The 25,738-nt window shown below is 37.4% G+C and overlaps 1 protein-coding gene across 2 annotated transcripts in view; it reads left to right on the forward strand.

Moving 5' to 3' along the window:
* Zfpm2 (zinc finger protein, multitype 2) overlaps positions 1 to 25,738 on the forward strand; it is a 431,825-nt gene that overhangs the window by 108,775 nt on the left and 297,312 nt on the right. For both annotated transcript variants that reach the window (NM_001130501.2, NM_001434579.1), the window contains 1 exon segment: positions 10,181 to 10,282. In NM_001130501.2, the coding sequence (NP_001123973.1) occupies positions 10,181 to 10,282 (102 nt within the window).

The following is a 25,738-nucleotide window of genomic DNA, read 5'->3' on the forward strand; positions in this document are numbered from 1 at the left end:
CACACGACCAAACAGATAGTACATGCACTCATTCTCCTTTGTGGTTAATTTTGCAATTGTTTAATTAGTTTTATATGAAATAATAAACCCAGAACAGTCCAAAATAGTGCTAAACAAATCTGAAATTCAAATGATTTAAATAAATGTGGATGGTTGCTTCAGAATTCCTGGGCTGGTTGGACAACGTTGCCCAAATTCCTGAGCACTCTGGGCAGAACAGCACATTTAATCAGAAAGGGGGTTCTGGCCCTCACTTAGTGGTCCACAGCCTGTGTCCTCTGAGTGTTGCAGAGCATTAGCGCCAGAACCCAAGCTTCAGCTTCAGTTGTCCCAAGCCGCTATGTTGATTTATGCTCTGCTTAGTGAGTGACAGCTACATTGTCAGCTCTCACAGGTCCAAATCAACCAGTTCACGACCATGGTCAGTAGAAGTAAATTCACAGCAGTCTACACTGCTCAAGAATGTTAAGTTTGGCTCTAGGTTTCAATAAAATTCTTCAAATGTATATTTAGAGTCAAAACCTAAAATTTGAATAAACTCTCAGAGTCCAAAGAATCTAGAGAGAGTTAGGAAACACCCAACTTTTAAAGTACTGCAGGGAGGAGAGAGTTCCCCCACGTTTCTGAATATCTGGAAGATGTTGTGGGTACTGTCTGTTTTTCCTGGTGTTATCAGCAGCAGCCAAGGTTCTCCTTCTGGCACTGAGGCAGAAGGGGATGTGGGAGGACTCAGCCTTAATGAAGCCCGAAAGGTCCTTGGGATAACATGTTTCAGACAATCTCTCAAGTTGAAAGCTAGATGTGAATCTGAGAGAACATAAATCTGACCTGACCTGGGATTTTTTTTTTCAGAGACATTTTCACCCAAAGATATACAAACTTCATCAGGCCAGTTTTACTGTAAGAATAGTCCATTGGAAGCAGCCACACAATGACTCAGCTTATATTCCAAGATCCAGACTGAGTTTTATAAGTGGTCGTTAATAAGACATTAGGGGATTTTTATTCATTTGGTGACTGCATGTCCAGATCTACTTCTTATTGCTGAGAACTTATGGAAAATGTGTAGTTTGTATTCAATTTGCTTGATTTTTGGAAAAAAAAATGAGTGACTCAAAACACAGTGTTAGCACCAGACAGATAACTCGGGAGGTAAGAATGCTTGCCTTCACACTAGACCACTTGGGTTAGATCTCTGGAACGCACATGATTAGAAGAAGAAAACTAACACCTACAAGTTGCTCTCTGATCGCAGCATACATGCTGTGGTACACACACACACACACACACACACACACACACACACACACACACACAGAGCATGCACACACATGCATTAAATATATGTAAAACAAGCCAGCACAGTGGTAGTCAATATACGGAATTCAGACCTCCAGAACTGATAGATTTTTTTTTAATTGAATGCCTGTTGTATCAGTCATTGAGACACGCTGTGGATACAAAAGGTGAGGGAGCAGACATTGCTAGCATGGTGCTAAAAGGTAATCTGGCCTAGTGAGGAAGTTAGAGGAGCTGTCTTTAAGAATGTGACACTGGAGCTGGAATCAAATGCTGTGTAGGCATAAGTAGGTAAGAAAGAACTGACTTCAGGCTTAGAGAAGAGGATGGGGTGGCGAGAGTCTGGTATGTGTACAAAGAGGAGTGGAGACTGTTTTTATCATGGACACCAGAGAAAAGGATGTGGGTCAGAAGTCTCACAAAATACAATGAATGCTGACAAGCATAAGGAGCAGAAGATGAACAGAGAGAGAAAGGAGAGGGAAATACATAACTGGAAACTTGGTAGATGGAGCAGTAGGTACAGACACATGCTGCCAAACTGAAGCCCCAAGCATGATCTCCAGAGCCCACATAGGGAAAGGAGAGAACCAACTCTTCCCAGTTGACCTCCACATGTACACTGTCATGTGCACATGCCCACACAGGGTGCACACTGATCCCCAGAATCTTCATGGTAGAAAGAAAGAATCACACCTCTAATTTGTTCTTTGATATCTACTGTACACTGTCATATTCATGTGTCAACACACATGTACATACATGCACATACACAAAACAAAAAATAAGAAAAAAATCCCAGAAAATTAAAATTAAATGTTAACCTTAGTTTAGAGAAAAGATACTTAAAAAACAAAACAAACAAACAAACAAACAAACAAACAAAAAGAAAACAGGGAGAGAGCTTACTGGTTAAGAGCACTGACTGCTCTTTCAGAGGTCCTGAGTTTAATTCCCAGCAACTACATGGTGGCTCACAACCATCGGGATTTGATGCCCTCTTCTGGTGTGTCTGAAGACAGCAACAGTGTATAACAGTGTGTGTGTATACATATATATATATATATATATATGTATACACACACACACACACACACACACACAAACACACACACACACATATATACTTTAAAAATACCAACAGGAACAAACTAGGCTTTTTGGCATAGATAAATGATATCCCTTACAGTTTAAAAAAGTCACTTACTATATTTTTGTGTCCATGTAAATATACTCACATGCACATGTATGTTAGTGTTTGTGCTTCTTCATATGTATCTGCAAGATGGTAACTCTTTCCTTAGACCACGAATATGGACCTTGGGAGATACAGGCCTTGCTATGTCTCTGTGTGCTGATATCTGAGCTCCAGGACACAGGACCGTCCAGCAAGCCAGGACCGTCCGTCATGGCTGCCTACATTTTCAGCCCATACTCTTGGGGGTGATTATTGTCTGTTTTGTTGTTGTTGCTTTGGTAAGTCCTATTTTTTAATCTCTAGAAGTAGCCTTTGATTATGGTGCTAGAATTAATTGTTTGCAAAGGGCATTCAGATAGGGGCCTTCATCTTTTGTAGTTGTGATCTCTGTAAATACACATTACCTACTAGTTCTATTGAAAAGTGTGGCTTGGTGAAGTGACTGCCTTTGTGAGTATAGTGTACTGACGGAAGACTGGGCTGATGAGGCATGCTTGGTCATCATATCCTTTAAGATATCCAAACAGTGCTGGACCTGAGAGGGTGGACAGAGTAAAGAATGAGGCTCTCTGGAGAGGGGTGTTCAAACACCATCACTTTCTCAAATCAACACTGCCCATTATTCTTGTAGATTGGGTGCTTGTTGGAGAGACAGTTTCAAACATAAAGTCTGTTTTCATTGTATTCATGGCGGTGGCAATGGTAACTTTCTGAAGAGTGTGGTAAGCTTGAAACTTGAGGACCACAAACTCAAACACAAACCCTGAAAGACAAACTCCACATGTTCTCTAGTGTTTATGAGTCTTCAATGAACAGGTTAATACAGTTGCAAGCAGCCATCCTGTCTTTAGACCTTAAGAGCACTGTCTCTTTGAACAAGAAATGCCTCCTTTATAGAGAATCTCTGAAAAGAGTGATGCTAGTTGCCATAGGGATTTTGTTTTGATGGTGAGAGGGGGAAAGACAATATAAAGTATTTAAGCATAAACTTTGAAGTAAATTTATTGGAGAAACAATTTAAATTCTCAGGATTGGAGAGATGACTTGGTGGTTATCACACTGACTGGGGTTGCAGAAAGTACAAATTCAGTTCCCAACACCCTTGGCTGGCTCACAACCCTCTGTGGTGCACATACACGCATTTAGGTGAAATAATCATACAGGTAAAGTAAGTTAGTCTTGAAGTATTAAGAAAATCCTTCCCCCTATACCTGGCTATTTATCTAATCCTCTCTGGTGCTTAGTCACGGAAGTAATGAGGAATGCTGATTATTGAGTGATGTTCTGTTGGTACAATGGTTTATTTTTCTCTCATTTGGAAATTTCCCTTAATGCTTGAAATCCTTAGTAAACTTGAACTTTTAGAGAAATCCTTTCACCCGAGAGATAACCCTGATGACTGAAGTAATGGCCCTACTCTGTAGCAGTGCTACTCTGTAGCAGTGGTTGTTCTACTGCAGCGGTTCTCAACCATCCTAACGCTGTAATCCTTTAACACAGCTCCTCATGTTGTGGTCATCCCCAATCCCAAAGTATTTTCATTTCTACTTTGTAACTGTAATTCTCTACTGTTATGAATCATAATGTATGTGTTTTCTGAGTGGTCTTAGGTGATTCCTGTGAAAGGGTCATTCCACCCCCAGAAGGATCATTACCATCGTGTTGAGATCACATCTCTAGAAGGACTACAAATCACTCTTCTTAAATCATCAAAAAGTTAATTTGCATTAATATTTTAATATCACCTTATCAGCTATAATAAGATATCTAATGCTATAGTACCCATACCCTGGCTATAGACATTTAGGCTTTTTTTTCTTAAAATAATATATTTACCCCTAGACTGTTGTTATGAATAATTTCAGGATTTTCTCATTATATCTTTTGCTTAATTGTTTTATATTCTGGAGTCTGAAAATGATTCTCAAGATAATATGGACAACCCAAGTAAAGGGGTAAGGCGGTGACTTGCATATTTGAAAAGATTTGTATATTGTTTGTAACCGTCTTGGACATAGCAAGACACTGTATTTCATACAACGCAGTGGATCCAACGGGAGTCTGAGGCAGGTGCCGTGATGGCTACCACACATGTAGTAGACTATTGTTTTCAAATAGCTTACATGTTTAGAGTTTCCCTTCATTATTAATATAAGTGAGGTATTGTTCGTCTCATTTATTTTGGTTCTCTATGCATCTGTACAACTGTAGCTTGGCAATAAAGTCTTACTATTACCTGAATTTTTTCTTGAATAATCTGGAACTAAAAAAAGCATTCACTTCCACCTAAAACATGTCACTGTCAGGCTACGAGAGCACAAACTCAGTGTTAAACTTTAATGTCCTCGTCCTTCAGTGTGAGCCTCAGCTTTCTGTTTTTGACTCCTCCAGTCCTTTAACCAAAGCTATCTTGTCTGATGATAAAACCATAAGTGTATGAAGCACACACATTTTTCATCTCTTTTATGACCTTATCTTTCATGAGCGGCTTCTGTGAAGGTAGCCTAACTATTGGAAGCACCTGGAAAACAGACGTGATATCTCTTCTCTGATAAGCAGTTGTGAACAAGAAGGTAGATCTGTCACTTCTGAACTGCTCATTGTTAAAAAGTACTTTGATGTTTTAGCTGATTGCAAAATACATTATAGGAATGACTAACCACTCCAGTAACACTTCTAGTCAAGAAAGTTCAATAGTTATATTGTACAGGAATTTCTATAAGAGGTTAATATTGACAGGAACTACATGGATTAAAAGAGCAGGGTTGAGGGAGGCTGTCTGCTTACACGACCGCTTTCAAACACCGCTGCTGTTTTGTGCTGAGAAAGTGACTGTCTCAGGACATGGCAAACCTTTAATTCCAACAGCAGTGTTTAACTTTGAGTGAAAAGGTGTTTGTTTGCATTTTTGAAATTATTTTTGCTTGGCTAAGAAAGCCACTGCCTTAACCACCTCATCAACAATACCGAATACAGTATTTCAAGGCACTGTGTCCTGCGTTTCAAAGACTATATTTTAGTGCATTTTCCCGACTCATTTATGTTGTGCATTATATTGCTCAATAACACCTTCAATTTTCCCCCATAGGGCTCACATTGATTTTGAAAACTAGACTAAGAAAAATGGAAGGGCTCTCAACGCACTTATATCTTTTAAAAGAGCAACAAAGGCATTTAATCTTGCAGAAGAAAACCTTTAACTCCATAGTCATAATTTCAGAAATATTACAGATTTTGTTACTGCTTGACATTTATTCAGTTTCTTTCTTTTACGACTCACTCGTTTCAGTTCTCACATTAAGTGTGTTTGTGCTTTGCTGAAAATATGCTGAACTGTCTATTCATAGGTATGTGAATAAAGAATTCAGAGAGTAAATTAGAGGGTGCCACGTGTGAGCCCAGCTCGCCACTCTCCTCTCACATCCTTTTCTCTCTGCCCTTCTCCTTTTCTTATTGCTAAAGCTTTTGGAGCAGTGTATTAGCAAACTTGTCATTATTATCTTGGCTAGTAATTATTCATGACATTTGTCCTAAGCCACTCCATAGCGCCGATTTTAAACACAAGAGAGTCAAAATGGACTGAGCAGAAGGCAGCCAATGAGGTGCGCTCCATTCAAATCAAGAAGAAGCTGGAGTTGGTTTAATATCAAAATAAAGTTCTATTTATAAATTTTCTATGAGAATAAAATACGTAGGCAAGAAGCAAGTGTCTATTATTAGTGAAAAATGGTGTTTCTTAAGAATACTTCAGAGATTTCATATTTGATTAAATTATTTTTAATCATTTCATTTTTCATTAGTAAAAAGATTAAAAATGAATTGGGTAAAAACATTACCATAAAAATGAGAACTAGTTTCCTGAGATAAAGTTAGAAGATGAAAGGTCCAAAAGTTGAAAAATGTGACATATTTTAGTTATTAAATAGAAATAATGTGCTGAAAGCAATTAATTAGCAAATGTAATGATATTGCAGTAGGTTATGGCAAAAAAGAATGAGACAAAAATCTAATTTCCCAACTGGTCAGTGAGCAATGGTTATTGATCAAGCATCTATGTAGTTGATTTTATTAAGTGCTAAGTAAAATAGGAAACCTTTAAAGGTAGTGATTAAAAAGATTAAGTCCATTAAACCTTTCATGTTAGTGTATAAGCATAATGAAGAAACGGGACTTAATGGGAAAAAGAGAAAGGGGCTCTTCGACCATATCTTGCAGGCTTTGTGGCTTACCATGTAGATGATGTCTGCCGTGTCCTTTGTCACTGCTCTTTGGTGGTAGGGATTCGACCCAGGGCCCCATCTGTGCTAAGCACAGACTCTACTTCCGGGCTACAACCCACGATTGTATTCTTACATGTCGAACTGTGGTCTTTTGAGTCAGAAAATCAGGGAATCAAATCTTGTGTGTGATGCTTTTTGTCTCTGGGAATCCTCACACATCTCTATCTCTTGGTTTATTTTTCTGAGGGATCAGGATATTAATGTCTGACCGAGCTGATAAGACAGTGTTAATAAAACCTGTTGAAACGTACACAGTGAGGAGCAGGGCTCTCAATGTGGCAGCCCTGTTGAGGTTCAGTATAGAACCTGACCTTATGATAAGATTGCACCTTACTCGTGTTTATGATTTCAACATTTGGCTCATAGAACACGTGGAAATCAATATAAAATAAATGGTGAACCATTTTATTTCCTACATTCATATGCATTATCTCAAACAGGACTCATAAACGTTTTCTTGGTTCATTATTCCTTATTTTAGAAGACACAAGTAAATCATTAAGATTAAATCTCTGATTTTTTAATCTATTACATCATCTCAGATTTACTTTTTGTAATTAGATATGTAGTATACTTATCTGGTTTCTTAAACGGGATACAAAATGGAATGTTTTTAATTGTGTGTAATTAGCTATTTTTACAATGGCTCTCTAAATATTCTGATATTTACTTGCTCAAATATCCTGAGCAATATAATGAAACAAATCAATTCACTCACAAAACAAAGTTATTAATATTCAACACTGCTCCAAATGTGGGGGCACACTAAATGGAAGAATTACAGTTTTGATTTGGCAGTTAAGTGACATTTAATGAAAGCAGTTGGCTACTTGAAATTATAAACTCACTTTAGCCTTAATCAGTTCAATTAAAAATGTTTTTATTTTGAGCAGTTTAATAACATTTATAACAAATACCTGATGACATCTTCTGTCATCCTCACATTTCTTGACACTGCTGAAATGATCAGGGATAAGTTTGTCTTGTGCTGAATAAGTAAATTGCTTCTTTCACCAAGTGTTCTAGTTTAGTCTTTGTCAATGTTAAGCTTGCACCCCGCCTCCCAATATTACGGTATTTCTCATTCTTTGGCATGCTTTGAGAAGATGGCTTTTATTTTCAGTCTGAAACTTGTACTATTCATGGATTTAAGGGCACCAACTCCACAGACTTCAATGTCAGATGAGACAATGACCCAAATGTTAGAGGGTTTATTTGTTGTTTTTCCCAGGGAGACTTCTGTGGACCTACTTGTTTTAGTTGTCATGTCCACATGTTTCTGTAACACTGTGAACTGCTCCTGTATCTCGTCATAATGGGTACAAGTCTCTGTCCATCTGACTCTGATTTGCACTACTTTAGAAATCATGTGTAGGAGCCCCCCTTTTATAGTCTCTGTGGCCAACACGATGTCAGCAATGTCTAAGTGATTCAGCCCTTGTAAGGTCAAGAAACCATCAAGGCACTTACAACTAATCTTCTTTCCCAAGAGGCACTGAAATGGGTGCTGATGCAGGGGCATGGGAGCTGTAGGGAAATTGATCAGGAGCTAATACTGATGTCTCTAAGCCATGGGAGAACATCGAGGAAAAGGGGGTTTTAGCAGGATAAGCACCTGGCCTGTCTCTCCTTCTACCCTCTGTCCTCTAATCTATTATTGTTGCTGCCACTGACTGCTCTCAGTCAGAAATCAGAAGTGAATGGCGATGGTCCAAAGTACAGGGGGGAAAGGAAAGTTGAGTCCAGCAAGAGGGTCAAGTGGAAAAGAACCAACTCATGAAAGCTTCTAAGAGTCTCTATCCTAGCCAACAGAATTCTCATTATACCAGCCTGCTTACATATGGCATTAGTTTCAACATTTATTCCTATTCAGGCAATCATACTGGAAATTGAATAAAAGGAGTGGCCTGGGTCTGATCTATCCAGGCAGGTGGTGTGAACCTCCTGGTTTCTAAACTGTGTTTCTTTTGTCTATACCGGAGTAACTTGGAGGTGGCTTGAAGGGGAGGGGGCAGGCAGGCAGGCAGGCAGGCAGGCAGGCAGGCAGGCAGGCAGGCAGGCTGAGAGCCAGGTTAGTTCAAGGCTATCAGTATTTGTAGGTCATCAAGTCTACTTGTATATGTAGACTGGAAATTAATCTTCGCAGGTCCTGAGAATTGAGAGCGGAATATGCCCCTTTGATCTCCAGAGGATAATTGCTGGTGTGTTTATGGTCTCACATGCAACTTGGAAGTGGAGCACGGAAGACTGGGACACTGCTTTTGTTATTGAGCTTCTGTACCTTTCTTCTGTCACTTTAACTTGGTCTCACACCTCCATTGGTGGATGTACTCTCATGGGTAGCTTCTGTAGTTTCAGTAAGGAATTCACTTTCTGCATATACTCTACTGAATCTGCCATAGTTCCTTAACCACAGGAGATGTACACTGGGTAGTTTTTGGAGAGAATGAATAACATCCTCTCTCTGATTATGCTGAAAGCTACACAGCTTTCCAGGGTTCTGCAGACCCGAGGTCTATGGTGTGTTTTAATGCTGTGCCTTATTCCTTATGGTTGACCAAATCCAATATGTCTGTGTTACAATGAACTCAAAAAGCTTTACTGCATTTTTAAAAATTGTTATTGGTTGCTTTGTTTATTTAGATTTCAAATGTTACCCCCTTTCCTGGTTTCCCCTCCGAACCCTTCCATTCCACTTCCCTCCCCCTGCCTCCACAAGGGTGCTCCCCACCCACCCACCCACTCACTCCCATCCCACTGCCCTATCATTCTTCTACCCTGGGCATCAAGTCTTCACAGGACCAAGGGCCTCCCCTCCCAGTGATGCCAGATGAGGCGTCCTCTGCTGCATATGCAGCTGAAGCCATAGGTCCCTCCACATGTACTCTTTGGTTGGTGGTTTAGTCCCTGGGAGCTCTGGGGGAGAGGGGGTCTGGTTGGTTGATATTTTGTTCTTCCCTATGGGGTTGCAAACCCCTTTAGCTCCTTCAGTCCTTCCAACTTCTCCATTGGGGTTCAAGTGATCAGTCCAATGGTTGGCTGCAAGCATCCTCATCTGTATAGGTAAGGCTCTGACAGGGCCTCTCAGGAGACATCTGTAGTATTCGAAAAAACTAGAGATTTCCATCTAATTTTCTTTTACATATACTAATAACTTCAAATAAGATATATGCTAATATTCTTTATTGCTTATAGTACGTACCGTTATTTATTGACAAATGTTGGTAGTTTTTTATCTTTAAGCTATGAGAGATATCAAAATAATTAGTCATTGACATTTTTGCCAAATGAACTAGACAGTATTGGATATGTGATTAAAAATTAGAAAAGGACATTACCTTCACAATATCTCAGTGGCAGAGGGATTTGGTCAAACTCTCCTTTCTGTATTGGTATATTCCAGGTGATGACGAAGGAATCCAGGAGCCAGCAGAATCAGATGGGGACAGCCATTCAGACAAACCGGGGCAGCCTGGAGTAGAGACAGATGACTGGGATGGACCAGGTAGGACCGAAAATGTAGCACTCAACCCACTTTCACTTTTATCCAGACTTCACACTTTTTCCTTTAAATTTTACATATAAGGGAGAGGTAAAAAGAAGCATAAAATATGGATAGCTTGTAAAGCTTTAAACAGTTATTCAATTCAGATTTAAAATCATACATGGGCTGTGTGTGTGTGCATGTGTGTGTATGTGTGAGTGTGTGTGTGTGTGTGTGTGTGTGTGTGTGCACGTGTGATGGTCATATGGGAGTTTGGGTAAACATTATTGTTTAAGTAAAACCTTAAGAAGCAACTTGTCACCTCAGCTTGAAGTCTCTATCTTTTCTTCTTCCATTCTTAAAATTCATTTTTTTCAATTTGCTTGCTCTTTCAACGCAGAATCTTTAAGCTGCATCCACATTCACATCGCACTCAGTAAGATCACAAATCAGTCAGTAACAATGGCACTTCTAGGGACTGTCACTTCAGTTTAGTTTTGTTGTTAGTCACAGGTGGAGCCTCAACGTCTATTGAGTCACCGAGTCACAATTAATAGATTTCCCCCCTTTGATTCAATGATCCGGCATCATTTTCACTGGTACGAATAAAATTAAATTTATATGAAATGTGCCTTATCATTGTTAATTTCAGGAAAAACCCAACATTAATAAAAGTCATGTGAATGTATATGTTTATTATTGTTACTGCTAAGCAAGTTACAACTCATGACATGCGTATAAAAGGAGACCATCACGTTTTAACTTTTTAGGATATAAACGAGATTCGAAGCAGTTTCAGCCTTAATTTCCAAAGCAGTAACATTTTTCATTAAGGAAGATCGCTATATTTCAATCACATTTTCACCCTTGCATGACTTTGCAAATTGCTCTCTGCTGTGCATGGGGAAGACAGGAAATCCAGTGGTAATTTTCTGAAACCATCAGCTGGAAAATATAATGCAAACAAAAATGAAGATACAGTATATCTGATTATTATGATGTCATTCTAATGGTATTCACGATATATTCAAATGTTTGTATTCCACACAATATAGCATAATGCTATGCAAGAGTCTGGACCCAATTGCATTATATTTTAACATGTCATAGAACCACATTTTAGGAGACTAGAAGAAAATACTGTGTTTGTATTTTATTGCACATTCGTTATGATTTCTCAATGTGGAGGTGTTTCCTTGATTAGAACAATTAGAAACTATTTTTTAAAATATTATTTTTTCTATGAGGCTTTTATACAACTTGAAAGTATGCATAATCTTTTATGTTTTTTAGTAATGGAATTACACATTTGTGTTTAGAAGTTGTTTTGTTTCTATAGTTATAAAGGATCAGCCTTTAGGTGTTTCTATTTGAAAAATGACACGTTCAGTCATACTTTTGTTTGGGGCAAATTTGTGGATTTCAACTTTCCTCTCTGTGTCCAGGGCCCCTGTCCTTTCAGGTCACATGAGAATAACAAGAGAACATTATGCCTGAAACTACTGAGCATGTGCAGTGTAGCTAAGGCTAGCTTTTGCAGAAAGATTAAATTGTTAACACAGTAAATAAGCAAATAAATAAATAATTGGAAGTGTTGAGTGAAGATGAATCTTGACATTCAAGTGAGTTGTTTAATTAACTAACACGTTTATTTTTACTTTGTGGATTGGGCATAGATATTTCTGTGTTCTGGACTATATAGAAATATGTGAAAACTTTCAAGAAAAATATGTGTCTCTTGTATGCTTATAAGTACTGTTTCCATATAGTCAAATGTGAATAAGACATTTTTCTTCATAGCTACTTCTGGTAGGGGAAGGGTATATCACATTGAAACCCCTTGAAACAATAAGGTTAACTTACAACAACAGAATCTCATTATCTGGTACCATGCTTATTAAATTTAATCAATCAGGATATTCTGTGGAAGAGAAGAAGACATTTTGTACTTTTTTGTTACTTAAATATCAATTGTTTCAAGATTCGTAATGACATTTTTTGTTTACTGAAGTTCATTGGAACTTTATACCTGTAGCAAAAAGAAGTTTCTGGCTTTTTGTGATAGTTCCAAACTCAGAGGCAAAGTACTTCCGGACTCCAAACTAAGTCCACAGTCAAAAGTCAGGACTTACTGACTTTGTTTGTTTGTATGTTTTTTTTCTTCCTTCTTTTCTTTCTTTTGCCTTGTCACTTTCTACCTGGGGGATTTGTGATACCCTGCTTAATTTATTTTAGGGGCCTATATATTCATTTGTAAAGCATAGAAAACATTAACAAGTTCCACAAAACCACATCAGGTCATACTCATGAGATGCTAATGACTTCCGTGTTACAGCTTTGCAGCTGTTAGGTCTCAAGAAGTTTGTAAAGACTCCATAGAGCATCTCAGTCCCTGAAGGAAAAAGTTCAGTTGAACTAAACATTTATATATTAACGACATTTTTCTCTAAAAGTAGAACAGAATCAAAGGATGTGGAAATTATCAGGATTTATCTTATTTTTAAGGAGTTTGATTGGAGATGACTGTACAACCTTCCTCTATGGCTTAGTTCAATCATGGGTCAAGCTCGTCTCAAAGATTCTATTTTTATCAAATGCAAATTCTTCCAAGGAAGAAAGTTATCCTTTGTTTGTCTCTCAGTGAAAAGGTACATTCAGAAATCATGACTATTCACACCTTGGCTAACTTCTAAATGGAGCCTAAACAATCAAAGGAAATATTGTTGTAAGTAGCTAAGATGTGGAATTCTTCAGTGTTTAAATGTTTGTAACTCTTGTGTAAGCAACATGAATCATTTAAGTTTGGAAAGCCAGAAGTATGCTTTCAGAAAGGCCAAAATAAAAGTCATTAGCTCATCGTTTCGGCATTTCATATGTCTAATTTTCGAGTTTGTTGTTTTCTTTGCTTTTTAACGACATTCTCCTGACATGCCTGCTGGACTGTATGGTGTAGTGCTTGCCTCTCACTTTTCTCCCAGAATCCATCTGTATTGATTTTACATTGTTTGTCTTCTTCCAAAGAAAGGGATCTTCTTCATCAGTCTCACGAGTGGTGTATTTTGTCTGAGTCTCGAGTCCTTCATTTTACTTTCTTAAACATTTAATCCTCCGACAGACGCTTATTGTGCATTGATGGTCAACTCTAGCAAGGACTGTAAAGATGCTACCTGACACTGCCTGCATGCTCTTCTCATGACACCACCTCCCCTTGAATTGACCAAAGACTTGTCACTCAAAGCGGTAATTAAGGCTCCTTTAATCCTTCAAATCAGAGCCTAGTCTATGCCATAGAACTATGCGTTTACACAATCTAGGGTCAGACAGATCTAAGAAAATGGTGATATTTATGGCCTCATGATGTTGGCATGTGAAACAGACAGTCCTCAGTTTCTTTATTTCTGAAATAGGTTTAATGATAAGTGCTTAGCAGTGTTTTTAGGAAGATGAACTTTGAAAGAGATAACCAGCACCAGGAGTTCAACACCACGCTTGGGAGAGTTAAGTGCTGGCAACCTTCTTGTGCCTGCGTGTAGACCCCTGAAAATATTTTAAACATGGTCTTCTCAGACCAGTCCATGGCTGAAATATTGTTCTTCTTTTGGAAAATACTGTTTATATCTCTGTCTTCCTCATAAGAGAGTGTTCAGAGCTTCTCTCCAAGGCCAATCTGCAGTATTGATTCATGTATTGGATTTAGGAATTTTGTAGCAAGGTTCAATGAAATTCTTCTAAATCCACTGTCATCTCTATGACAGGAGTACTGTGAAAATCAGATGTTACTTAAATCAATGCAGGACACCAGCATACTGGATTACATTCTTACTATTAGGCTTCTTTTCATACTTGCAAATAGTGAATAATTGGTTTCACTTTTATATGATTTGGCGAATATTATCATAATTTGTATCTAAATGCATGTTTTTAAATAATGGTATTCATGTACACATGTACAGATAAAAATTTTGAGGAAACCACTATTTGACACAACCTTTTTGTAAATAGATCTTGATATCTATTTACCCAGTCCTGAAATGACAAGTCAATAGATGGGAAAAATACTTTTAAAATTATATTCTAAAACATAAGAGCTTTCTGCTGTTCACTGCAGGTAAGTTGTTTTGAGGTAATGTCATGAACCATGTAACAAAGCCAATTTCTCTGTGGTTTTCTCGGGTGGCCTTGCTACAAGCAAGTGTATGACTCAAGAGCAGGATACTACTACTCCATGGATTATGCTTATAAATCAGGCTAATAATGACTACCTCATTAATGAGATTTTACATGTTAAGCATGGAGCTTAATGTTTCAGAAGCGCACACAAAGTCACTCTTAATATTGTTTTTACTATCATTTTGGCAATTGTGCCTTGGTAGCTATTACAAAATGTTCCCCATAGAATTCTTCATTAAACATTAAGGCAATGAATTAATTTTGCTAAATGACATTGTTCTGAAGCAAAACATCATAAGATTATGTTTATTCTGCTTTAGTCTACCTGACTTAAAATGTAATCCATATTGAGATTTTTTTCTTAATGTAGATACATTGTCAAAAATAATTGCATACGATAAAACCAAATGCATGTACTTGTTGCGCACAGACTAAGTATTGTTTAGGAAATTCTCAGGAAGTTACTTCTTAGGTTGTTGTTCAATACTTTGAATGTTTAAAGCTGATTAGGCGCTTTGTACCTTGAGTATTAAATGAACCTGGCAAGACGGAAGCTGTTTTGCATAATAAGGTGGAATGGTAGCTACAAGACCACTGGGAGACAGAAGCACACACTTAATGATATAGCCCCCCCCCACACACACCACCTCTTTTGGAGTCCAAAGAAGGGCTTGAAGATTACAGTTCTGATTTCGTTTTCTTTTTGATTGGGAAAATGTGGTAGATATAAGATCTGGGAAATGCCATTTGAAGTAAATTAACAGACACCTATGAAACATAGTTAACCATAGATATAGTCTGACAGTAAGAAGAATATTGTGCGAGACGGAGGAAATGGTAGGACGACTGTGTGTTACGCTGACAGTGAATTGGTATTATCTCTGCTATCAGATAATGCAGTTATCATTAATTTTCACATTTGCATTTCAATCTTTGGAAGGAAATGACTCTTGCCGGATGAAGATAAGAACGTTATTCCACTGTAATGAACCATCATTTTATCCCAAGGCTTTGTGTCCATATGAAAATGAGGCAAGGGAAGAGAGAGAGAGAGAGAGAGAGAGAGAGAGAGAGAGAGAGAGAGAGAGAGAGAGAGAGAGGTATAGGGGGGCTTAGAAAAAATATTGTTACAACATATCAAAAATGTCTGCAGACTTTTGAGTCTTCTGTGAAACAAGAGGTGGTAAAAATAAATCTTCGGTCGTGTAGTTAAGTGGATGTATCGGATTAAGGATGAAAGTCTGACTCCGCGGCACACAATGCCACAGGAGCATGATGTGAAAGTTCTCTTGATCTTTTCTGCTCACTCCAGCTTGCACTCTCACACAGAATTAGGACATGCATACATTTAAAATAAAAGGGTAAAGATCGGTTGCATCGTGGTTTGTAAAGACACTTTAACAAACTATTATGGAGTACAGAAGGCACAGCATTTGCCTTCATAGATTGGTACCACAGCTGTGTGAGGATGTAAACTAAGATTTAGCTAATGGATTATTTTAGAGTTGGCTAGCGCCTAATTTGTTTAATAAGTTTAATTGAGAAATTCAAATTAAAGGATGAAGAATTCAAATTTAATTTTCTTTAGGTTTTTTTTTTTTGCAAGAACCTTTTTCTAAAATGCACCACTAGAAAACAAATACAGTCTTAAGTTTCATACCTACGTGATAACAAATTCTTTCTTGGCATTTTTTGTTTGTTTGTTTGTTTTGTGGGTTTTTTTTGTATTTTTTTATACTCTGTCATCATTGATGCGTTCCTATTTTACTTTTCTAGTAGAATTACCTAACTGACCTTTAATTCTTACTCACATCTAAAGTTTATCCAGTCATGCTCTTGTTAGGTAAGTTCTGACTACCCACTCCAACGCTCAAAGGTGTAGTGACCTTTAGGAATATATTCTTGAGCAGATGGATACTTGATGAAGTTTGGGTCATAGTGGGGTAAGAGAATTAATCTAATCTATGTCCTTTTAAGAGGTAGAACTATAGAGACAGATGGGAAGAGGCAACAGACAGGCAGAGAGATACACAATCAGACTCCCAAACACATATACACACATGCATACACACAACACACACATACACAAATATGTATCATATGATAAAGATGGCTCTTTTATGAGATAGTTAATGCCAGGAATGGCTAGTGCACCAAGAAAAGCTGAAGGGAACTTATGGGATGTAACTTTTAGTGAAAACGAGTCCTCCTAGTACCTTGTTTGTAAACATCTGTCTTTTAAAACTGCGAGAAGCTACATTGTTGTATTTAAAATAACGGATTTGGGGACTTTGATATGGTTGCCCTAACCATGCACATCCCAAGTGTAGGGAATAACATAGAGGGGCACATAAATAGAATGGAGTCCTATAAGAAGTCAGTAAGAAGCTCAGCAGTGCTGCTTGCTGTAAAGTAGAGTTAACTAAATGTTAGTTAAACGACCGCAGCGTCTTCAAACTAGATACATCCTTTTTATCAACGAAAGAGAGAAAGAGAGAGAGAGAGAAAGAAAGAAAGAAAGAAAAAAAGAAAGAAAGAAAGAAAGAAAGAAAGAAAGAAAGGAAGGAAGAAAGGAAGAAAGAAAGAAAGAAAGAAAGAAAGAAAAAAGAAAAAGCAAGCCTTTGAGAAATAAACATCATTAAAATATAGGTGAACTGAAACTTGAAGGTCTTGAAGGACTGAGGGAGAAACCCTAAAGGTTCTGAACCAAACCCTAGGTCTAGCCTTGTTGGTACTTTCACAGCCCGAGTTCATTCTAACGAAGCCAGAAGTATCTGAATGTAGTTTACACAGGTAAAATGTCAGTCCATGAGAAATCTCAGCAGAAGAGTCTTCAAGGAGACAAAATGCAGAATTCAGAGGAGTTCCTTTTTTAAGAAGGGAATGATGTCTGAGTTCCACCGTGGAGAACTGTCAGAATTGAGACTATAATTTTGTGGCATGTAAATATTTGTGATTTTTCACTATGAGAATAAGACAGTTTTAAGCCAAAGATAAAAAGTGAGTACATGAAGTCAACAGGAGTAAACAACTATTATAATGCTGTGTATTTTGGTGACTGCTTGGACTTCTTTAAAAATATTTAAATCACTGGTAAAATCATTCATTATTTATTTTTGCCTAAAGATTTCCTGAATGTCAGAATTTAGAATTATGTCTCATACATTATATTCATAAAATATTATATTCGATTTAACATAAGAATTTGTTTCTATATTACATATTTTAAGTGAATTGTTAATTATTTTTTATAAATTATTTTAGAGCAGATTTTTATTTTTATTCTTATTTCTTGCCCCTGCTGTGGCTTTGGCTACATTTCTTTTGTTCTAAATTTTATAATTTCCACCTAATTTCACAATTTGTTTTGCCACCATATGGGTTTTCTGAATATTACAAATTTCACTGTAATTAATAAAAATGTGGTGATATTGTGTTATAAAATAATGAGGTAGATTCTTGAAATGTATTAGAAGTGTATGTTCTATCATACAAGCAGATAACCACTGCATTACCTTTTATATTTTCTGCTGTCCTTTTAAAAAGACAAGAGCACTTTGGATCTTGGTGATTATATGTTTGCCTTTATAATAAGGCTCAAACCTTGTTCTAAGGGTGACACCTGGACTCATTGCTAATTTAATCAGGAATAAAATTGACATATATGGATAATTTTATACCCCCACACCTTGTAGACCTACACTAATCCATTAGTTTAGTTAGCTCTTAAAGAAGAACTCTGCATGAGACTCCAGATAAAAGGTAATAGACTTAAAGCACAGACCCCAAAGGGTAAGATGGTATTGATGGATGAAGTATAAGGTTATGGTGCAGTGGTAGAGGAGTATACAGGGTGCAAATGGTAATAGGAAGGAAATAAGGTCTTTCAGTACCAACAAATACCAGTGTCTGTGAGGATGCTACTGGAGCAGTTTTCCTGAAGGGAGGATGGAAAAGGACAGCTGGTGCTGATGGAAAACGTGACCCCAATGAGATCACACACGCAACAGTGACCCCTTCATGTGGTCTCTCTCACAAGCAGTGATAGATACACTTGAATAGTCATTGATAAATAAATTTTAAAAGAGAAATAGAATTCCACCATGTGTGCTAAACATGCTCTATTCAGCCTGTGTGGATACTCCTGACAGATCTGTCCATAAAGGGACTAATTACCTTGTCTTCCTACAACTGTATTTATGAATGAGGACTCTAAAGGAGAAGGGAAGACATAGGGGTAAGCCGCACAGGGAGTCTATATGTAGTCATGAGGATGCTTGTTAAAATGCTATCCTATTTGCAAACTAAAATAAGCAGAATGGTTCGGTAAAAGTCAAAAAAAAAGGAATCATGATGAAATCTAATGTAACTTGCGGTGTTACCTAGAAATCACGGTGAAGAGCAGGGCCTCTGGTTTTAGGTTGGTGATGTGTGACACTTGAAAGTGAAGCTGGTTCTTGGGGTCCCTTGGAGACTCTAAAAAGAGCAGACAGAGTTCAATGGGGAGAGTTTGACCTTCTTGAAGTTTTGGGCAATATTCCTACAGATCTAATTTTTAGATGGATTGAAATATAAAATACTGCATGCTCTTGATTCCAGGATGTTAATGTAGTGTCACATATAGGAAAATGACTTAAAGACTGTAATGGCCTTTAGGAGCAAGTTGATATATGAATAATGCATGAGCAACTAAAGATCATTTTTTCTCTTGATGCTAGCACAGAGGCGAACACTTACATCAACTAACTCCGTATGTATGAAGTCACAAACTTTCCTGTTTGGATGAAATTTTAATGAATTATTTTGTTTGTTCTTCCTTGTTAATTTTTTCATGGTATTCAACATCTGTACTCTTGTGAACATGGTATATAATAGGCAACAAATACAACAAAACAAATGAATTCTAGTAAGGGTGGATGCATGCCATTTTCTTCAATGGACTGTAGCCATATAATAAAAAGATGAGTGCTTGACACTGATAACATCAATTTGTAGAACATGGTTTTTAATAAACTCTCCATTGTTTGGCTGTGTGGTATTTTGGGTTTATTTTTATTTCAAAACAATTAAGAGAAAATATAGCAAGCTAGGAAATAGAAAGGGAAGCATATTCTGTCTTCATAGTCTTCTCTTCTTGTGACCTCTCCTCATTTTTCCCTTTAAGTTAGAGGTTACTCTAGAATATTACCATATTCTTCATTCCAGATGTGTTATATTACCGTGTAAATTGATGAGAGAGAGAGAGAGAGAGAGAGAGAGAGAGAGAGAGAGAGAGACCTGAGCATGTGAACAATGATTACAGTGATGTGATTAAAGCAACAGCTACTTAATAGGATACTAAATGAAATATTTTTGAAAAATCATAGCCCACCATTTCTAATGCTGCAATGGAAGAAAACAAATCTTCTTAAAACTGTTTTCTTATTATAGAAGTCATTTAAGTGGCCCATATATTAGAAAAGTATAAGACAGATAGTAACATGGGTCATACACAAGGCTTTGGGAGCCCTTTGTCTTGGGGGTATCAGAGATGTTCAGAAGGGCAGGATAAGGGCATATCTGCATATGTAGATGTGACTGTGCTTTCCTTTCCCTGAATAAAACAAAAGAAATGCCCTTCATGATATATGAAAAAAATGGAACATATTTATTTTATAGAGGTTTTTTCATTTGACCAACGAAGAAACAAATAGTTTTAATCATTTCAGATTATGAAATGTAATGATTTTTATCTACATCTTTGTTTAAATTTAAAATAAATGTCTTTTCCATAGCAGCTACTTACATTCCCATAAATTATATGTAATGCAGAAAAAAGTATATTGATAGTGTTATATATTTTTGAAAAGTCCAAATTATTCACTATATCATACTATAATTACAATCATGTGGCAACATTAATTTTTCACAAAACAGGATATTTTCTGAAAGTATTAGAAAATTATTTTAGGACCTCATAAAGCTTTATCTTAACATTCATTATTAATTCATAATTAACATAGTGAATACTAACATATTTAATAAATAAAGTACAAGAGGTTAGTTAGCAAAACAATGAAATGGCAGAGATAGATGGGTTGTTCAATATTTCAATACTGTGAAATAAATAGAATTACAATAACCGTTATAAGAGTGTATGAAATCTTTCAACTTAATTTCAATGTTCTTGAAATTAGAAACACTTTTAGTTCTTTTGGGGGACTTTGTATTATTATTCCAGACGTGTTAAATAATTGGGCTTCCTGACAGTTATTTTTTTTCATATCCTGAACCATTCAAATAAAAGTCTAATAAAGGTAAAAATAGTAAATCATGGTTCTTAGAACATTTTTCCCAGTGTGTTATTCTCCTGAAATAGTTGATCAAAACCAATGTCTAGAATTAATGTTGATACTCTAAAGCCTTGCTTCCCAACAGGTTTGCTTTTCTGGTAAGTTTTTGGCCTCCCACTGCCCATCTCTGGCTATGGTGCTTCCTGTGGGCGGAGAGACTTCGGTGTGCCAGGTATCTCCTAGGTATGAATGAGGTAACACTGAGGAGATGCCTGGTGTCTTTGCCTTTGTCTTAGCTAGGGTTGTATGATAAAGGAAAACGTTTAACCACGGCTACCTTACAGGTTCAATGGTAGAAAACATGGTGGGATGGAGGCAAACATGGGGATGGAGAGGTAGCTGAGGTTTCTACATCCAGATCAGCAGGCAGCAGGAAAACAGAGACGCTAGCCAGAATTGAGAGTCTGAAACCTCAACGTTTACCCTCTATGACACACTTCCTCCAGCATGGCCATCTCTACTGTAACAATAGTGCCAGTCCCTGGTCACCAAGAATCAAACACATGAGACTATGGGGGACATTTCTGTTCAAACCAACACACCTCCTCAGCCAGTTCTTATGATATTGTTCTTGCCTTGACCACTGAGGATCTGACCTAGGATCATCTACTCGCCAAAGGTCATATAGCCTATAGATGTGAACTTTTGTAATTGTATTAAAATTACACAGTTTGCCTAGGTCTCAGGATCTCTGATATTCAAAAAGAATAGAATAAGAGAGACTTATTGGCATATGAATGTGTGCTTGTGTGTAAGTGTGTGTGTGCATGTGGATATGTACATATGTGTGACTGCGTAGACATGTGTGTATGACTATGTGTACGTGTATGTGCACATGTGTGTGTATTTATTCTATCTTAGTGTCTTGCTGTGATAAAATATTCTGACAAAAGAAAGTCAGGGAAGAAACCGCTCAGTTTAAGTCCCAGGTTGAAGTACAGCAATTCATGGAAGGGAAGTGTAGGATTTTGAGGCAGCTGGCCATATCCCATCTACAACCAGAAAACAAAAAAATTATTAATGCTAATAATTATTTTATTATTCTATTTAGTCTTAGATCCTTTCCCAGTAAAGGGTTAAAGTAGGTTTTCCCATACCAGTGAACCCATTCAAAATAATCTCTCCTAAACATGCATGCCTGCAGTCTATATAATCCCTCTTAGATGTACCTGGTGACAAGCCTCCTAGCTATTTCCAGACTGAAATTATTAAATTAACCACAACAACTTCTTTCTTCTTTATTTGTCTTGATTTGTTAATTTCTGAGAGAGAGAAAGTCTCTTGTCCTCAAACTTACCAGGTAGCCCAGGTTGGCCTTGAACTCACAACAATCTTCTTGCCTCAGCCTTTTGAGTACTGGGATTACAGGTGTAATCCTCCACTCACAGTTTATACCCTTTAGAGTGAAAACTTTACTGGGTTTTATTAATCTAGCATATTTCTCAAGTTTTTGAATCAGTGCTGTTATCCACTTTGTGATTTCTCCTCCTTGCTACTCCATTTCCTGTCTCTAAGATTTGACGCTTGGCTGTTCAGGGAATTTTCTATAATTAAGTGGGTAACACAATCACTTTGCCTAGCAGCTTTCTCTCCTCTGAATGGGGGAGATATGTACCTTCTCTGGAGGGTTGTGTGAGAAAGTGACTTCCCGAGCAAATTCCATGCCCAAGATGGCAGCATAAATAATAAGAATGATCATCATTTTTATTCTTACCTGCAGATATTTTTCTGTCCAAATTTATCTCCATTCTTCATCTTCCCCATTCGATTTCCTTAAGCATTGAGTGACCGAGAAGTAATGAGTGCACTTACTTCTGTTTTGTTCTGAAAATTAGAGTCATAACTTTCTTGATTAGATTAAGACAGATTTTACGCTAGCATTTCAGATGAGTTTCTGGAACTATAATACTTTAGTTGAAAAATGATTCAGTAATTTTCTGTTTATGTTTAGACATATTCCACAATGGAATTGTGATGACGTAGTAGTATGAAATACAAAAATGAGATAAAAAAATCACTGGAGTAGATAAGAGAAAATATGACAGAATATAGCAGAAGCAAAAGTTATTGGGTTATGTGGGCAGCTAGAGTAGAGTCTTTGATCATTGTTCAAAATTTACTAAAAAACCAAACCATCTTTCCAGAGATGATTTTGGATTTTTTAAAGTTTTTAAATATGATGGGTAAATGTGTTTTAAAAATTATAATAGATGCTTCAAAGTAAAAGGAGGCACACTAAACTTCTACTGTTACAATAGTAGTGATGTTGCTGTAAAGAGGATTTTAAAGGAAAAGCTGGCTTAATTCCAGGGAGAAAGGTCATCGCTTTCTATGTCAGCAAGCTAACTAGCAAATGAAATTTTGTTTGGCTTCCCACCTTGTGTGACTAAGAAACACCTATGTGGCTGACAAGTTGCATCTTTGTGTGTCCTTGAGAAGATTTCCAGAGATAATATGATCAAAAGATTGCTGACCCAATTAGAGCTTTAATGCATTGATCGAGTCGAAATATGAGCAGTTCTGGAGCTGTGTGAGGCAAAGAGCTGGTAGGGAGGTCACCCGAGCTGTGTCCTTGAGCTGTGATAAGCCCTGACCTAACCCTATGACTACTCAACTCTGCTTCCTGCTCACAAAAGCCCTATCTTCTACCTACCAATTCTCCCACTTCTGTGAGGTGAAGTCCAAGTCTATGGGGCCAATCTACCACTGACTGACGGCTCTGAAAATTATTTAGTTGTGTCTGTAAAGTCTGTTGGCAGTATTGAACAAACTGACAATGTATTTCCCAGTTCCTTTATTTCTGTATGCATAAGGAAGAGTCTCACATCAGCCAGGAGATCTTGAGTCTCCTCTTGATGAGGGAGATTGATGAGAAATTTAACTTTTTAAAAATGTGTTTTAAGGACATGAAGGGTGATTTAGTAGTTAAGAGCACTTGCTAATCTTGCAGTGGACTGAGGCTCAGTTCCTAGCACTCACATCAGGGAAGCTACGACAATCTATAAGTCTAACTACAAAGGTTCTGAAACACCCTTTTGGCTTCCAGAGCAAGTGTGTATGTGGAATACATGGAGACAAACAGACATGCATATGCATAAAAAGTAAATTATTTTAAAATGCTTGTTTTTAGTTTTCTCTTTTTCAGAAAGAAAACTATGGAAATGATCACACTTCATATTGTCTTTGTTTTCTTTTCAGAATTCTGTATTTACCTCAGAGTCTATGATTGAATAGGATAGGAACTAAGCTATATCAGCACATGGGAAGAGAGCGGTCTCTAAATCACTATTTTCTTGGATTCTGTGATGCTCGGGCATGCCAGGATTAGGAAAGAACACACCCCTGCCCTGTCTCGGGACACTCTCCTTTATACTGTTCCGTTTGATTTCTAGAGGCCCTCCTGGGTTTCCACTATTGCCTTCCTATTTCTCTTTCTTCTTCTTTCTCTTGGGACCTATCTTCCACGGACCTCTTTCTATGTTCTCAACAATAGATTCTTCACAAGTTGTTCTCAGAGGGTCTCCTATCTTTTAGTTTTATGGCCCATTCAAATTTGCTCAATTTACTTCCCAAAGAGGAAAATGTAAAAGTATAAATTGTTGCCGAGTTCGCCAACCTTTCTTTCATTTGCTACTTTGTATTTGGGATATTTTCATAGAAAATCCTTTTGAAAAGAGTCAAATATGTACTTATCACTGTTTGATGTAAGTTCTACTTGAAAATGAATTCCATAGAACCGGGTGAGGGTGTCCTAGGAATAGTAGATGATACTGGTGTAAGAGCTCAATAGAGCTCTCAGAAGTAGAGCAAATGCACACCACATTTTGGCAGATTTCAATTTGTAAGAAAATGATTTCATTAGAGTACAAGAGAGAAGAGAAACCACCAGTGAAGACTTGGAAGAATGCAGGCTCCTGATGAGACCAGCAGAGAAGACGGACTCAGTGTTCACATGCAGATTAGGCCTCAGAAGATGAGGGTGTAAAAAGGATTTAATGGTGGGGTGGATTATAGAAATCCATGTAACAATGTTAAATAATTATAGTTCCAGCAGAGATCAAAGCAGTGCTGATTGAAGGCCCTCAAGCTGTTAACATGAAGTATCTTGGAGGGGAAAAAACCCGCCTCAGAGGTTGGTCAACCTGAGCAGACAACGACTGTGATCTGTCCAAGTCCACTGGACTGAAAGTCTTAATGGTGAGGGAGGGAAGATGGGGTTGGGAGGCTGTGAGAGAATTTCTTTCTCTGGAGCCCCTTTTGAAAACAGACTCTAGGGGCTGTGTAATTTCTTTGAAACTGCTCAGAAACTAAGTCTGCAGTTAACCCTTCTGCTGAAGGAGGCTGGGAAGCTGTCTACTGCACTGTCACAGAGGCAGCAAGGGAAATGCCACAATTAATCTATTTACTTTCCATTCTTAACTTTTTCTTTCATAAAAATTCTACCCACGTTTTTTCAAGGAAAAAAAGAGAAGCCCCTGGGTTTTTCTGATTTCATAAAGTCCCCAGACATAATGCAGAATTATTATATAACAATTGTAATTAGTTCTAAGGTAATAAACCCATTCAGAATCATCTAAAAACCATTTGTTTTAGACAAATTTCATTTAGCACTGTGTCTGGCTACACAGTCTGTATGTGTGATAAAAGAAAGGTAGCATAGTCTTCAACCTTAAAGATGCTCCTTTCACTCACAACGTGAAATGAATGGTTTGTCATGCTAAACATACAAAGCCAGTGCACATCAAAACTAGATCAATAGAATTATACTTCTAACATGTATATGCTTATTCACATTTGGGCCACAGACTGATTAAGCATTTGGATTATAAAGTGGAGGAATTTTCATTTGCAGTGCTTCTATGGAAGTCAAGTGTGGCTGGATGCTCATGGAGAGGAATATGGTAGATCTTTCAGTGAGGTAACTGAAGTTTCCGATACAATGTTGTATCTTTTTTTAAGATTTAATAAGTGTAGG

Source organism: Rattus norvegicus, chromosome 7 (assembly GCF_021556685.1).
Source record: "Rattus norvegicus strain SHRSP/BbbUtx chromosome 7, alternate assembly SHRSP_T2T, whole genome shotgun sequence".
NCBI lineage: Eukaryota > Metazoa > Chordata > Mammalia > Rodentia > Muridae > Rattus > Rattus norvegicus.